The sequence below is a fragment of the Diadema setosum genome, chromosome 1 (assembly GCF_964275005.1).
Source record: "Diadema setosum chromosome 1, eeDiaSeto1, whole genome shotgun sequence".
Lineage (NCBI taxonomy): Eukaryota > Metazoa > Echinodermata > Echinoidea > Diadematoida > Diadematidae > Diadema > Diadema setosum.
This window is the reverse complement of record NC_092685.1, coordinates 2,418,622-2,433,988: the sequence shown is the minus strand read 5'-3', so window position 1 is coordinate 2,433,988 and position 15,367 is coordinate 2,418,622. Positions and strand designations below refer to the sequence as shown.

At 37.5% G+C, this 15,367-nt stretch overlaps 1 protein-coding gene across 1 annotated transcript in view; it reads left to right on the top strand.

The window, feature by feature from the left end:
• The window catches only part of LOC140246323 (BTB/POZ domain-containing protein 7-like), a 53,531-nt gene extending 38,946 nt beyond the window's left edge, over positions 1–14,585 (top strand). Inside the window, exon 8 of the mRNA XM_072325800.1 lies at positions 13,824–14,585. Within this exon, the coding sequence (XP_072181901.1) occupies positions 13,824–14,033 (210 nt within the window). The 3' untranslated portion in view covers positions 14,034–14,585. The remainder of the gene's footprint in view (positions 1–13,823) is intronic.
• The last annotated feature ends 782 nt before the right edge of the window (positions 14,586–15,367 follow it).

Sequence of the window (15,367 nt, the reverse complement as noted above, 5' to 3'; positions counted from 1 at the left end):
CTGTAGTACTAAAATTGGGAACATGGGAAGTAGTAATAATCTTTAAAATGTTGTTGATATATGCAGTGTTCATTCTTATTCTTTTTGAGAGTAGAAATAGTGATTCCACAAAAGGACTTAAAAGGCTAGGGTCATTGCAGGTAATCACCCATGAACTCCATTTTTCTCTCCTTTTTTTTTTTTTTCTTTTTGAAACAGAAAAGAATTTAAATGTGCATCTTTTTAATGTGAAGATGTATGTGATACATGCACTGGCTCTACGACAGAGATCAGCTTACAGATGTCATATCAATGACCTCCATTATGGAAGGTTAAGTTCAGAAAACTGATGATGTAAATGACAAATGGAGACACTATGGTTCCCTATACACAAATAAAACAAATCACTGAAGAATGAAAAGAAAGAAGAAAAAAAAGAAGAAAAAAAATAGCAATGATTAGGCAAAAAAAAAAGCAAAAAGACAAGTTTCATTTCTTTGTCAGAGTTGTGGAATAGCTAGCTGTCTTCAAGAACTATAAATGAGATTTTGTGCAACCATCCAACGTAGTCAGTAGGGACCAGACTGCTAGAAACTAATTTTATGCAGCTGATTTTTGTCAATGTAAGGCTGCAAGGAAGCTAACAAGGAAGCTAGTACAGACTGCCCTACAGCAATGAGATGAAATCTCAGTCATGTTGATAGAAAGACTGTAGATTGGCCAGAACAAGGAGAAGAGTATGAAACTGACTTGCATTGAGTGTGGAGGAGAAAGAGTCATAGTGTACAAAGACTTCTCAGCTGGAGGCGAGAATGAATCAGTTGACATCAACAGCAGTGTGACAGCTGACAAATACAGTGGTGAGATTCTGTGGCCTCTAGCATTGCGATCATCTCGAGAATCTGGCCAAGACTTGACTCTGTAAGATGTACATGCCCTCCCTGTGGAGTCAAGATGATCTGACATATATTATGTAGGCCTATAACATAAGTTACGTTCAAACGCAGTTGCCAAACTTGAAGTTCAGGTCAAAAACTTAACTGTCGATGATTAGCTCTACTCGTGAATTCACGACTCGGGTTCAAACGCGCACCTAAACTTTAAGTTACAACTTACAAGCAAGCCCCACTCGATGATTACAACGGAAGTGCAGAGTCTTTGCTCAATGACCTTATGCCCATACAAAACAGCACAGTGAACAAGATGCGAGGTTCACGCTAACTCACAAGCTTGTTGATTATTGTGTCCACGTGGAGCAAAACTACGAGTGGGGACCCCCACCGTGGCGCGTGGAAAGAGCGTAAACCCTAAGATGTCTCATGGTACTAACCATCGATTAAACTTTAAGATTGCTAAATGTGCGTTCTCATGGTGTTAAACTACAAGCTAATCATCGAGAGTTAAGTTTTCGACCTAAACTTAAAGTTTAGGAACAATGTGTGAACCTAACTATTGTGACAATGAATTTGTGGGTTTTCTGGGTGGATTGCCCAGATTGTGCAGCCCATACCATAACCCCACTTGGGACAATAATTATGTGGGATGAGCCTGGCTGTGTCACACACTGAGTAACCACTTCCACTGCATTACCATGCCTGCATAAGATCTCGTAGAAGAGCTAAGCATGGTGTCCCATCATAGCACACAATAAAAATTGTGAACATTCAAATGTGGGGGTGCAGAGTGGTAGGTCATACATGCAGATCATCCAACTGCAACTGAACATTGAATTTGGAAACCCCCTTTCTATTTCTAATGAATTGAATTATATTTTAAAAAAAAATACACTGAATAGAGATTTTACATAGTGTCTTTGTTTCCATCATATGAAAGAGGAATTTGTGAGAAATAAAGTGTATGGTATGTTTGTCTGGATGACTGCCAGTAATCACAATCACTCTACAGTCGTCTTTTGAAATCACATTCTCTCCTTCAAGGGAAGAAGGGTGCACTGTTGGACAATAAAGCAGCATTTTGCAATGCTTTGCTCTGTGTTTCGACATACTGCACAATCCATGATTTCGAATCACAGCAATTCAGATATCAAGGTAAAAAAAAATGGTCAGCTTTCTAATGATACCAAATGTCCTGGCACTCGGTAATAGAGATACATAGTTGCCTATGAATGATCAGACTTGAGGATTCAGACTTTGTTTTTGTTTTTATTTTTAAGTTTCAATCGCATTTCTTTCTTGATAGTGGATTGAGATTTGAGATTGGATTTGAAGACCTGATGATATGGATTGTACGTATGTATCATTGAAGGTAAAACAAAGTACTAAAAATTCCATTTCCACTGTTTGGAATTTGCGTGCAATACATCAAATAGATATACCAAGAAACTTGTCTGGCTGATGTGGTTTACCAGGATAATGAGTTGTTTTAGAGTATTTTGAGGTCAAAAGTGTAAAATAATTTAGATTGAAGTACCAGACTTTATTCCTGAAGCACTCTCCCTGTTCAGTAGTGGGTAGGTGGAATGTTAAGTGATGATCAATCGTGCCTTATAGCAGGAGTATAAAATTTCCCAACAAGCTGCCTGCTATTCACTCTCGTATTTAAGATGGATGGATACTGTTATTGCATGATTTGACATGAATTATAAAATATTATGTAGCAAATACAATCAGGTATGTTTCTGATTCCAGTACTGTCAGCATATCTTTTTTCTGATATTCCATGTTTTTTATCGTATGTCCATTTTAGAGCAAAATTGGACTTTCTGCAGTCGTATGGAAAGTAAGTTTCACCTTTCACAACCTCAGAAACATTCTGAAAATGGTACATTCTAAACTCTTTGCTCAGCTGTGGAGGCTGTCAGTATTCTGTGCTACTGATGTAAAACCATTTCTAGTCACACATTTGTGTGGACAGTGAAAAAAAAAATCATTTTTGCCTGGGAATCCCAACAGATTTTACTTCCAAGATGTCTTCTGTATGTACCATCAGTCCAAGGGTTATGTACACTGCTCAAAGTCCACATTACATGCTATCTGTGCAATGCTACTGTCCATGTTAATACAGTGATACTTGCAGAAAAAGCTGAAATGTTTTCCAGGTATTGGTGCTGATTGCAGGAAGGTTGTTTGTTTATTTGTTTTTTTCCATATCTCTTAACATTATCAATTTTGGCTATCCAGTAATGCAAAGGGAATCAAGTTACTCCAGTGGTCCTTAAAGATAATGTCTAACTGAGATAGAAAATCAAAATTTTATGGCAAATGTGCCATAGTTGCATTTTCCGGCAACTGATGAATGTGGCGTGATGGTGTCAAATTCCATTTGGTAAGGACACTTAGCTTGTCTCTGAAGCAGCTTACAGCTGTACTTCCGTCATCACAAAAAATCCCTCGTAGATTACATCATTGCATTTCGTGTAAATGTTGGGAGTACGAGGAAGGATATTCTGCAGAGACTCACATCTACGATGGCAAGGAAAAGAGAAAGAGAGGAAGAGGTGATTCATTTTAGGTACTACCTGTCATCACTAAAATTCAAGACCACACCACTGTATGGCACGTGAGGTGATTCCATTGATACAATGCATGTTTTTAGATCACTTTCACACATTTCATGTCATTCACTTACCAAGCATTATTTGAACAGAAATTCACAGTGGTTTGATCTTTAGAACCCCACCAACAGGCAAATCTGTGGTCTTAGCTGGAAAACTCTGCCTTCACTCCTGGTGAAAGAACTCTTTGGAGTATACCCAAAATGTAGCGTCTAGTTTCTCTCAATGTATGATACTGAATATCTGGAGCAAAAAAAAAAAGAAGAAAAAAAAAAGATTATGGCAAAATTTTCCATTAACATAAAATGTTGAATGACTGAATGACTGTGCCTGTGGATAATGATGTGTATCTCATAATGGCACCTATGTTCTTGGGAAAGCACCGATCAGTGTCACGTCACAGTGGCTTGGCAACAGCTGTTCAGTGGCGTGGGACACCCAGGAAAATAGTCTGTGACGTGGTTTCATGATAAAAGAATATATGTAGGAAGAATTCAAAGGGAAGAGGACTTTATAAAGGAGTGACATCTAAACTGCACAGGGGAATCATTTTTTCTCTCTCTTCTACCTAGATAGATTAGGCCTAGAATCCAGGCCAGGGGGAAAAGAGAATTCTAATTTCTTCCTTTTGATATCAGTAATAGCAATTCCAATTTAGGGTAAAAGGAAACAAGGTGCACACACAAATTTGTATGTGGTAGATGTAGAACTGACATTTATGGGATGTGGGGGGGGGGGGGCAGTGAATGCTCTGTCATTTATCTGACCTTTCCTATGACACAGTCAACATGATGTAGGATTCACACCTGTTTTGTAAAATAATCCAAAGATACATTTTCAACATTTAGAAAAAGAGGAGGAAAAAAAGACCACATGAATTACACTGAAAATACAGCATGCTTTGTGGCTGATACTGTAAAACGATATATTCGCGGCATTAGATTTTCACAAATTGCCACTGGCGTTCAGTGCTTATAGTGTATAGAAGAAGTTTGGCCTGCATTTTAATTTTGTTAATCTTGGCTCTCACAAAATTCACACAATGAAAATGCACGAGAAGATTCCTCCTTTTACAGTAACCATGTAAACCAATTTGTTTTACTTCATTTGAGTTTTGTGTTTTCAAAGATCCGCCAGTGAAAACTAGACGTCCACCTCTTCCAAATTGTATGTATTTGTGAATATGGCAATCATAACACTGATAAAAGTGAAAAGACGACTTCATGTTTTTTGTTCCTGTCAGATGCATGCTCCCATGTACCAAATGTTAAATGTAGGATGTGAACAAGGAGGTACTTTACCTCCTTGGTATGAGCTACAGCAGCATGAACCATATAGATTTTTTTTTGTCCGATCACTGCTTCAGTAGTGAGTGAAACTGACTATTTTTTCAACAAGCCCAATCCAGTTTAACTTTCTTTAAATGTGTTAAGCTGGCTTAAGGTGTTCTGGCAATAGAATTTTGTGTTTGTGTGTATGCGTTTGCATGTGTTTTTGTTGTTGTTGTTGTTGTTGTAACCGTCATATGCAGTATATGATATTACAGCCTAAGTTGAATCCCATTTTGACACAGTTATGGAAGAGTATCTCTGTAATTTGAGACCTAGATCCGCAGTCAACAGGTAAACTGTGCATTGTCTTTGCTGTTACCGGAGTCATTACAAGGAGCTGGAGTTGGCAAGTCGTGCAAATATACTGGTGGTATGAAATACAGACGCATGTTTCTCTTGGTTTCAAAGTAGAAGGCATTAAGTGCCACATGAGAAATGGATTCTGATATTTTACCTCAAGAAGATGTGGTAGGAACTATTATACTAAGCCTGCCTTGCTGTCTAGAGTGATGTACAATTGTATTGACAGTGCTCATCAATGTTAAAACACACAATGAAGTAACTTCTGCCAAGTTTTACATCAATTTCATGAATGCTCATTGTAAATCTTTCAGAATCTTTCACAAATATATCAGGCAGGGACATTGTTTGATTTCATATTTCTTTTCTCTGAAATCCGTATGCTTTTAAGTTATTCCAAGGATCCCCCCCCCCCCCCGGAAAAAAAAAATGGACAAAAAAAGTAATTAACTTTACAATGTAACTAGACTTCCGAGCATTTCACAATATTAAATCTTCACTCTAAAATGTGGTCAAAGAAAGGTGGAAGGCTTTCTATCATGATACTAACCCTCTCTTTTTTTTTTTTTTCTTTTTAATCTCCACTTCTGTAGACCTTACATTCTGAACATTTTTAATGACTTGGAAAATGAGAAAAAACAACATAGTTAATGCATCAGGATTTTTTGATGGAAGAGATATATGTGTTTAATGGTACTACTTTTTAAATTCAGTGTGGATGGACAATGCAGTGACAGTGCACTGTACCATGATATCATAGCTGTGGAACTTTGCATTGTTTTCCTAAAACCTGAAGAAAAAAAATTGTGATATATGAATATCTTACAAGTCCCTATTTGCAAAATATTACAGTAAACCTGCAAACATTTCAATTATTAGTAATTTGTGCATTTTTTGCTACTAGTATCATTGTCTGATAAAAAAAAAAAATCAAAATTTGAAATATAGGTCCATAACTTTCATATTTTAGGTCTGGTTTTTATGAACCCTCAACTGTTTTGTGTCTTTAATTTGACTCTTAGCTGTTGAAGCCTTCTTGCAGTGGGCATGTGGTCCAATGATTCTTTCAGCATAAAATGCCATGTCTACCTTCCAGAGATGTAACAATAGTAGCAATGCATCCATCTCTTCCGACACCATAACTTAATTCCAGTCTCATATTCCTCAGGCAAACTGTATCAGCACGATGTCACCGAGTACCAAAATGAGCAAAATCTGCTGCAGATTTATGAACCAGTATTTTTAGGGTTGTCCCTTGATATTCAGTCTGCTTGATATGCAGAGTAAATATCACAGTGTATATATTTCATCCCACTTATAAATATATTCTACCCCACATGTGACAATCAACTCATTTCATTCTCTTATTTCCTTGAGATTGATAGCATTAAATCTTTTGCTGTTATAGCAAACACCATGGATAAGAGGAGTCTGTAATCCAAACAGAGCTTGTTTGAAAACTCTCTCTCCAAGAACCACTTCCAGATTCCTCCTTCCCTGCTGTCATGGTGATGTGACAAGTGAGGTTTTTCTCTCCTTCAGGTAGAAATAATGCCTGATTTATTTACTGGCCAAAGCGAAGGGTTACACCAAGTTCACCCTCCCAGCTCAGGTGGAATTTGCAAATCGTCTCTGCTTACAAGGACATCATGAAAAACAGAGGGAATGGAATGTTCTTCATTTTAGTTGCTGGCTGCAGTACAAAAAGGATGTATAATGATATTGTTTATCGCATGTAAGTGACGACTCAGTCATTTTTTTTTTTTCCAGCAGTATTTGGAAAAATAAGAGAAGGCAAATAACTAGGCTGTGAAATTTTATGAGTCCTGAAGGTCTAACATCAGATTGTTAATATGTTTGATTTGAGGGTTTATTGTTAAACAAAGACCACAAGAGATGATGAACTCCTGATGTGGGTGTCTTGCACCCTTGATAGGGTTCACTGAAAATGGAACAAAATGCCCCAAGTATGGATGAAAGTGTTTTAAAAAAGCTAACGGAGGAAAGACTATGGAGCAATTGAGGACAATCATGTTTGGTTGTTCCAGTACTTGTCTTTGCCTAGAAGGGGTTTTGCTGTTGGCACAACATTGTATCGTATACTCTTACAACTGAGCTGTTGAGGTGCAACTTGTGCGTCAAGTTTAAGTAGAAATTCATGAGTAATGAGTGATGGACAAAGTTGGACAAAAAATGAGAAAGTTATGGAATTCTGAAGTTTTACATGTTTCTACCATATGAACATGTATGTGCAAATTGGAAGAGGTTTATGAACAACATCAACAACCAAAAATAAGTGGAATCGTGTTTTTGGTTGATGAGGCAGCTACTCGGTGTAACTGCCTTCCTATAAGTCATCTTTTATGAGTCATTACAGGACTACAATTAAATTCTATGCGAATGATATGTCTTATTCTTATTGATTTTATGTTTTGAAAAAAGAAATTTAGTGAAGATTGACACAGAATATGTCAATTATAAATTGATCAATTTGTTTAGTCATGCATTAATTCATGCGTCTAGAAAGTTTTCTCACTGTCCAAGAAAAAAAAAATTATCATGATTTCCAGTGTTGTAAATGATGTCATCATGGTATGACTAAAGATGCCAGATTTCATCATTGATACTCACAGAATTCAGTCCATGGCTTGAAAAAAAAAAAAAAGAATAATAAATCTGTCTGATTAATTGAGGACAGTTTACCATTTACCGCGTCTGTTGAGAATAATAAAACATTGGAATGTTTGCTTGTCTTTGGCAAGGAAATTGAAGGTTCCCCTCGCATTGTATTCAAATGACATTGAAGCAGGATACCCTTATAAATGTTTACGATATGCTACATGGAATGATTGGAGTGCAATGTGGTTGATGAAAATGGTATGGACATTAGAAGCCTGAGCCAACAGCTCATGGCCCATTCGAGGTAACTGTCCTCAGACATGAATATTTGATCCACTTTTTCTGACATCCTGTTCCTGTCCTGGTGGTAGGCAATGATAGCATCCCCTGATTCCTTTCTTTCTCATGCTCTGACTTTGATGTACAAATACAAATGATCCAACCCTAGAAAGAGCGCTTACTTTATACGAGGCGCAGCTGTGGAAAACATTTCCGTGAAAACACACTCAAAAGTGTATACGGTCGGTCTTCAGCTGTATTGCCTGTGGCAAGGATACATCATTCTACCTGTACTTGTCTGTGCCATGCACTGTGATTATGATCATGACCTAAACATGGCAGCTAGCTGTCTCTCACCCCTCTCCCAGGGTCTCTCTGTGGTACACATGAGCAGCTTTCACGGTTGGTTTTCCAATTACTCAAGTTCGGCAATTTCTGGCAGACCAATTTTCTTGGAAGATTTTCTCGGACAAAAAAAAATCAAGATGTAGTGCAAATGGCTCTTGGCCCTGCTGTTGTTTTCTCAAGAAAAATACATTTAAAGAAACATTGACCAAAAATTTAATCTTAAAGGAATTGATTAGCTGTGCTGTGAATGCATTTTTTTTTCATGTCCTAATCTGAGTGTGCAGACCAGCTCACATATTCACACAGCTTTGCTGAATCTCTGTGATATTTATACCTCCCCCCCCCAAAAAAAAAAAAAACAAACAAACAAAGCAAAACAAGCCAAACAAAACCCCAAAACACCCAAATCAAAGATTGGGTTGCAGGATATATATACATTTGTATATATCTTAATTGAGGTTTACAGATTTTTAACCTTTTTTGATAAATTACTTGCATTGATTATCAGTTGCTGACCCTTAGTGCTTCAAGTATCTCTGTCTGAATTCAAACTTGGCATAATCTTGCCTCCATACATGTACATGTAGACTACATGTGGTATAGAGTCTACGTATTAAATATTTCTGCACGTTCCCTTTGAATTGTTACAAAATTTTGAGGCTTGTATCTAAGAGATATAAAGTGATTGTTGGCCTGGTAGAGAGGATGGTATACCCAAAATTTTCTACAATTAGATTTTGCTGTTTTCATGTATTAAAAAAAAAATGTACAGCCTTGGTAAACCAAGAATCCAGTATGGATCGTAATACTGGCTCAGTTTAAGGAAGTGTCCCAGTATAAACTGAATTTCAAACAATTTTTAGCATTAATTGCTAAATTAATGATGCACTTCACACTAACCAGTGTTTTGAAGTGCTGCCATAGTGTTTTTACATCTATCCTGTGGATGTAGAAGAAGTGCCTGATCTTGTTCACTGCTAATGGGAACAGGAAGGTGAGTAAATAGTGAAGGAAAAAGTTTCAGGAATGAACATGAAAAAAAAAAAAAACCACACAACCAAATCATATGTATGCCATTCGCTGTTGGAAAAAAAAAATGATGTAATAATGATAATAGTGGATAGTATGGATGTCTCCTATCCCTGAAGGGCAAGGTCCCTTTTGGCTAGAATCTTTTGATGTATGCAGGAAATAACAGTTTGTTTTTATTCTTCTCAAATTTGTTCCTCTACGTGAAGGCCTTCGTCCTTCTCCATTCCCTGACTTCTTTACTTTTATCTGAACTCATCGTACGAAACGAAATGAAAATCAGCAGCGATCAGACAGTCACCTCTCTGTGCAATGGATTCGCCAATGTGTGTACGTGCAAAATTGTCGTCATACAATGGCCGTTTCTATTCACAATGCAGTCGCTAGCAGCGGGTGGGTTTTTTGGCCTTCGTTCACATTTTTTTGTTTTTGTTTTCACAGGGTGATGCGACAATACTGGCAATGACATTGCTTTGATGCCGTGTCTGAGGATACCAATGACCGAACAAGGAGCGAAGAATTCTGATTCTAGCCCCGAGTTCTTCATAAGAACCAAAATGAATGCACTTTAACATCCTAAGCGAAAAAATGAGTAGACCCCATCATGAAACGGGCTCGTCAATCACTACTGGTAGTTTCCACAGAAAGCAGGAACTACCCCTCTTGTTTGTTTGTAAAAGTCTGGAGTGCGTAGAGAAACCTGTATTGTTGGTAGTTCATTTCCATTGTAACCCGACCAGCAACCACAACCTCCTAGCCATTGTCTGTCGAGCTGAGGATTTATTGAACGTTGGCCATGGGAGGCTTGCAGAGAAACATGACAAAGTAAAACAACAAATAATATCAACATGAAGCAGTGTCTATCCTGTTTGTTGAAAGGATAGCAGGCTCTCCATATCAGTGACGGAAGCCCTTTTTCCTTACTGTAGTGATTCTACTAGGAAACCGGGCAGAGTTTGGTCTGGCTGATACAGAATTTTGTCTGGGACATAATGAACATTTAATGTGTTCGCTCATTCACTGATTGAGGGTGTTAATCCTCATACTTTTTGTCTTAATAGTATTGTGCCATTTTTGTCAAGAGGCTGCCAAGGCACTGTAATTACAACCCTCAAACAATAATTGACTCTGCATAGAGTTGGTAGAATGTATTCCCTTCTGTGTCCTAGCTGATGTGGTATACAGCTGGATATTATTACTTTAGTTTGGTGTTGTGATTAATATGACTAAAGCATTTCTTGATAATGGTTTGCTGTTCATTTACCTCAGCAAACTCATGTACTCATTAGCATTTAACAACCCTTTAAGGCTCTTATCCCTTGCTGTTTGAACACTGAGGTGAATGTCTTTCCACTATTTACATTTCTAGGTAGGACTAGACCAGTAATTACCAAGGTTTAGTTTCTTTTTACAATACATGTCACACCACATAATTACAGTCTCCCTTACTCATTATCTTTGTGCTGAAATTCAGTAAAGTAAGATTTTGTTCAAATTCTACTTGACACATATAGCGACCCATTAATTCCTGTCTTCGTGAGATGCAAATAAATGTAGTCATTGTTTGCAGATGTTGGAAGAACTAATAAAAGCCATGGGTCCCGACTGTGCAAAAGTAATTAAGAACCAACATCAATGAAACTTGTATGTGAAGTTCCCCAAGCTATACGCAGCAGCAGTATCATAGGGCAATTCAACTTAAAAATGTTGGGGCAATCTCATCAGGATTAGGGACAAAAGGATACAGTCATTTTTTATCCTATTATTTTTTTTATTTCACATTGTTTTTGCTGTAATTCAAGAATTTTAGTAGAATACTATCAACTGGTTTTGTGAATGTGGTATCACAGGTATTTCCTGTGCCTGATGTCAAGTGATAGAGCTAGGATCTAAAGCAGAAAGGACTGATTCAGCAAGATTTAGTGGAGTCAAGGATCAAATAAACTGTGATGTCAAGTGACTGATGAGAGACGAGAGATTCTATACATTCACTTCTAAATGTGGTTTCCATGTTTTTTTGTCTTTGACACTGGTTAGAAATTAAGGTGGAGGATGTGATTGATTTATTGCTGATTTTTTCCTACATTCTCTGTCAGATCAATACATTTTTTTAGCAAAGATCAAACACACACAAAGTATATTGTGCCTCAAAGATTTAATTGCCTATGTCACGACCATTCACACTCTACCTTTACACTTATCACATGCTATAGATTGTATCACTGTGAAACTCTTGATATGGATTAGTTAGTTAGTAAATGTATAGGCCTAGTGTTCACTTATAGCAAGCTATGCAAGTAGTTGAAAGATTGAAGATTTGATATGATGTGGGGAAAACACAGTCATAAATCATGCTATGTTCTGTGTAGTCTGCCACATGCAATATAACCATCCCAGATTAAATGTCAGTTTATTACTTTATGAGACTGGCATGATCCTTATACCAAGGGGAGGAAGTCTGTGAGAAAGACACCATGTGGCTGGCTATTCTGAGGTTTTTAGTCTGATATGGGCCAGAGTCATCTTCTTTCAGGTCTCAGGTTTTGTCTAATACTGGAATAGCTGAGTGCAGTGTAGGATAGTTGCCCTTGTAGTACCAAACCCATATCTAATGTGGATGATGTTACTCATCAAAAATGTACAATGCCTAAAAAGATTCTTGCTGTCTGATTTGTTGATTGCTCATCACGTGACATAGAGCAAAAAGTACCATTGCATGCTGTCACTATCCAGCAAAAAATGGATAGCGACTCAACTCAAAGTTTTTGCACCATTGCATGCCTTTGACATGACAGTAAACAGTAAACATACCTTTGTCATATACACTAAATCAGTGACAAGCACACATTCAGTCACTCCTTTTACCGTCAACAAGTTCAACTGAATGCTTTTTTGCCATTATTAAGACTGACCATACAATGCCACCCATTTGCCTTTCACATAAAAAAAATGGTTGCCATTGCCAAATTACATTCAAGAATCTGTGTTGACCTCATCCATTGGCGTCCGAGATGTTGTATAAAACAAGTAGTGTATAGTCTTTGCTCATGTGATGGAACAAGGTTTCGTGCGTGGTGAAAGATGGGTCGCACTACTCAGATTTGCCTCATTGAATAGATATTCTTTATCTTTCACTTTATGTGAAATCTTGCACCATTGCACTTGTGACGATTCGCTAAACAGTTGCTTTTCATGAAAAGTTGGTGATTGATATATTTTTGTTTTTCTCATCTGATGTGACAAGGAAAAAAAAAATGTGATCACTTTGATATGTCATTCTGATGGTAGCAGACTTTCTGTGAGCATTCAAGTGAATTTTATTATCATTCTACTCCATCTGGACCTATAAATTATAATCTTGCGTAGTTTGTGTTAAGATTACCTGACATAGTAGCAAACAATGTGTCAATAATATTGCAGCTTTAGGAATTAAATATCAGACAAACAAACAAACCAAAAACGAGTGGCTCATTATCATGTAGATGGGCCAGATACTTTTTCGGATTTTGGACTCTGTGTGTTCAGTCTAAAATGTGTAGATGCTTGGGAGCTCTGTGCAGAAGCAGTTACAAATTTTCTGCAGTTAATTCTATAAATGATATATTCTGATAATTTTTCAGTCATTTCACTCATGAAGTGTGGTTGTGCTAAGTTTTTTTGAATAATATTGAGGGTTTTGTGTCACCCTTGTACTTGACCAATGACCCAGTGCCATGGCGACGTTCATGGTGATGAAAGTTTGACCGCCTTGTGAACTTGATTGCTGTCTGTCCTCTCTTAGTCCTTAGGGAGACAGCGGGGATTTTTGTGGGAGCCAGGCATCACGAGGCATTTTGAGTATGTCGAGGTGTCTGAAGGTTACATAGACCAATATATCATACCTTGTTGATGTCTAACCAGTATCTCAGAGTGCTTATAAGATGTTATATGACTATTGACCCTGTCCATATACAAGTACAATAACAGGCAAAAAAAGAAGGGCAAAAATAAAAATCAGATAAGTAAGCATTTATTTCACGCGTACAACACGTGTAACACTCCTAGTGTGTAGTGATATCTTGCTTATTGAATGTTTTGATATTATTTAGTTTTTTACCCTATGACTTTTTGATGTGCCTGCTTATGTTGTGAAGAAGTCAAACATCTAAGTTATTCACGCACTGCAGTAGTCTTCTCATCCAGCGGTTACTGCACAAAAACTTCAAAAATTCATAACTTTTGAACGGATTGTCCGATTTTCCTCAAACTTTCAGTGATGTGTTCTACTAATATTGCTACATTCTCTCAATCCTTATGTTTATGAAGGTGAACTTGTCCTTTAAGCATGCTATCAAAACGTGCATTGGTTATCATTGTAATGTTCAGTATATTATTTTGATTTATAACTGCTATTGAAAATGATAATCTGCTTGATTTGACTGCAGACCACTGCCACTGCCGAGGTGGTACCCATGCTGAGCGAGATCATGCCGGATATTGCCATCCCGTCCGGGCCAGACCTGACCATCGCCACAGCCCCGCCCATCAACCAGATGCTGATGAGGGAGCCTGAGCTGTGGGAGGAAAGACGCAGGCCCCAGGGCCGTGACAAGGGCAAGGGTAGCAAGGCGGAGGGCAGCCAGACCAAAGTCTAGCGGGGTGGAGTCGGACAGACACCTGTCTACTCTCATCCACTGATGTAGCAGAGTGATCAGTAGGTCAAAGGTCACTGGCAAAACTCTTGTCTGGGTGTCAAAGTGAGATTGTGGTAGTTGGTGCCAATCCGTGTAGTGCGTGACGTCATGGAGAAGTTTGAAAGGAACGTTTCTTCCTGCGTCAGCAGCCAGTCATACATAGGTTAACTGCGGGGGTGTTACAAATGGGATGCATACCATGTTATGGTACAAGAAGTTTGTATGGGAGACCCCAGGCATCATTAGTTTGATATTGCTGGCTTACTTATACATCAAATTGCTGAGAAATGAAGGGCAGCCTCCCAGAAATATCAAATACAAAAAATGTGAAGAAAACATATTTCCCAGGCTTAATAACAATATGTGAAAAAATGAAGATAAGTAACAGGTAAAAGGTGTTGTACAACATTTTTTTTTTTTTTTTGATTTAGCAAAGACAGGAAAGGCAATAATGTAGTACAGATATCTTTAACACATCATAGCATGGTATATCCCAAGGATATACCCCAAAGAGCCGTGAAGTATTAGTGAGGGAGGCAAGTGCTTTCTTGCAAAATCCAATCTAAGACACTGCCTAGTGGGCAGATGGTTTGAATTTTATGTGCCATACAATGAGAAGCCTGAATGCGTTTCATTGCTGTTTTCATTTTTTTTTTTTTTTTTTTTTTTGCATTTCCTCATTTTTGGAATGTGTTTATTTTGTCTTAGATTTATATATTTTTTTTAATTACTGCTATTGTCATTATTATTTGATATTCTGTTTTATAGAATGCACGTGTATTTGATGATTCTGTTTTAATGAGAACAGATGATTTGGTTGTTTACACAGGGCCATGACAATATTCTTATGATTTTATGTTAATGATGTTAATAGAGAATGATGCCAAATACATTGTTGATGGCTCCATCATAATCTGATACTGGTATTATAAACCTGAATTTGACTTATGATACTTTTTTTTGTGCAGCTGCGTTCACAATGAAGCTGAAATCCATGAAACTTTTTGGTTTTGTCCCTATGTCTGCCTCATTTATTATTGCTTAAAAGGAGTGAAGGTTGTGTAACTAACCTATATACTAATGCAAAAATCAAATGAAAACGACTCTGCTTTTTTGTTCTATTTCCAGTCAGTACAGCAGCTAAAATTTTGGTGGTGAAACACTTAGTTAAGAATTTGAGATTTGAACTTTCATTGTGACAATGATGTCAGGTCATGTAACAATCAAGAGCAATGACAATGTCTTTTCTCTGGATGTGATATAGGAAAAAAAGAAAAAAAGAAAAAAAAATGGTA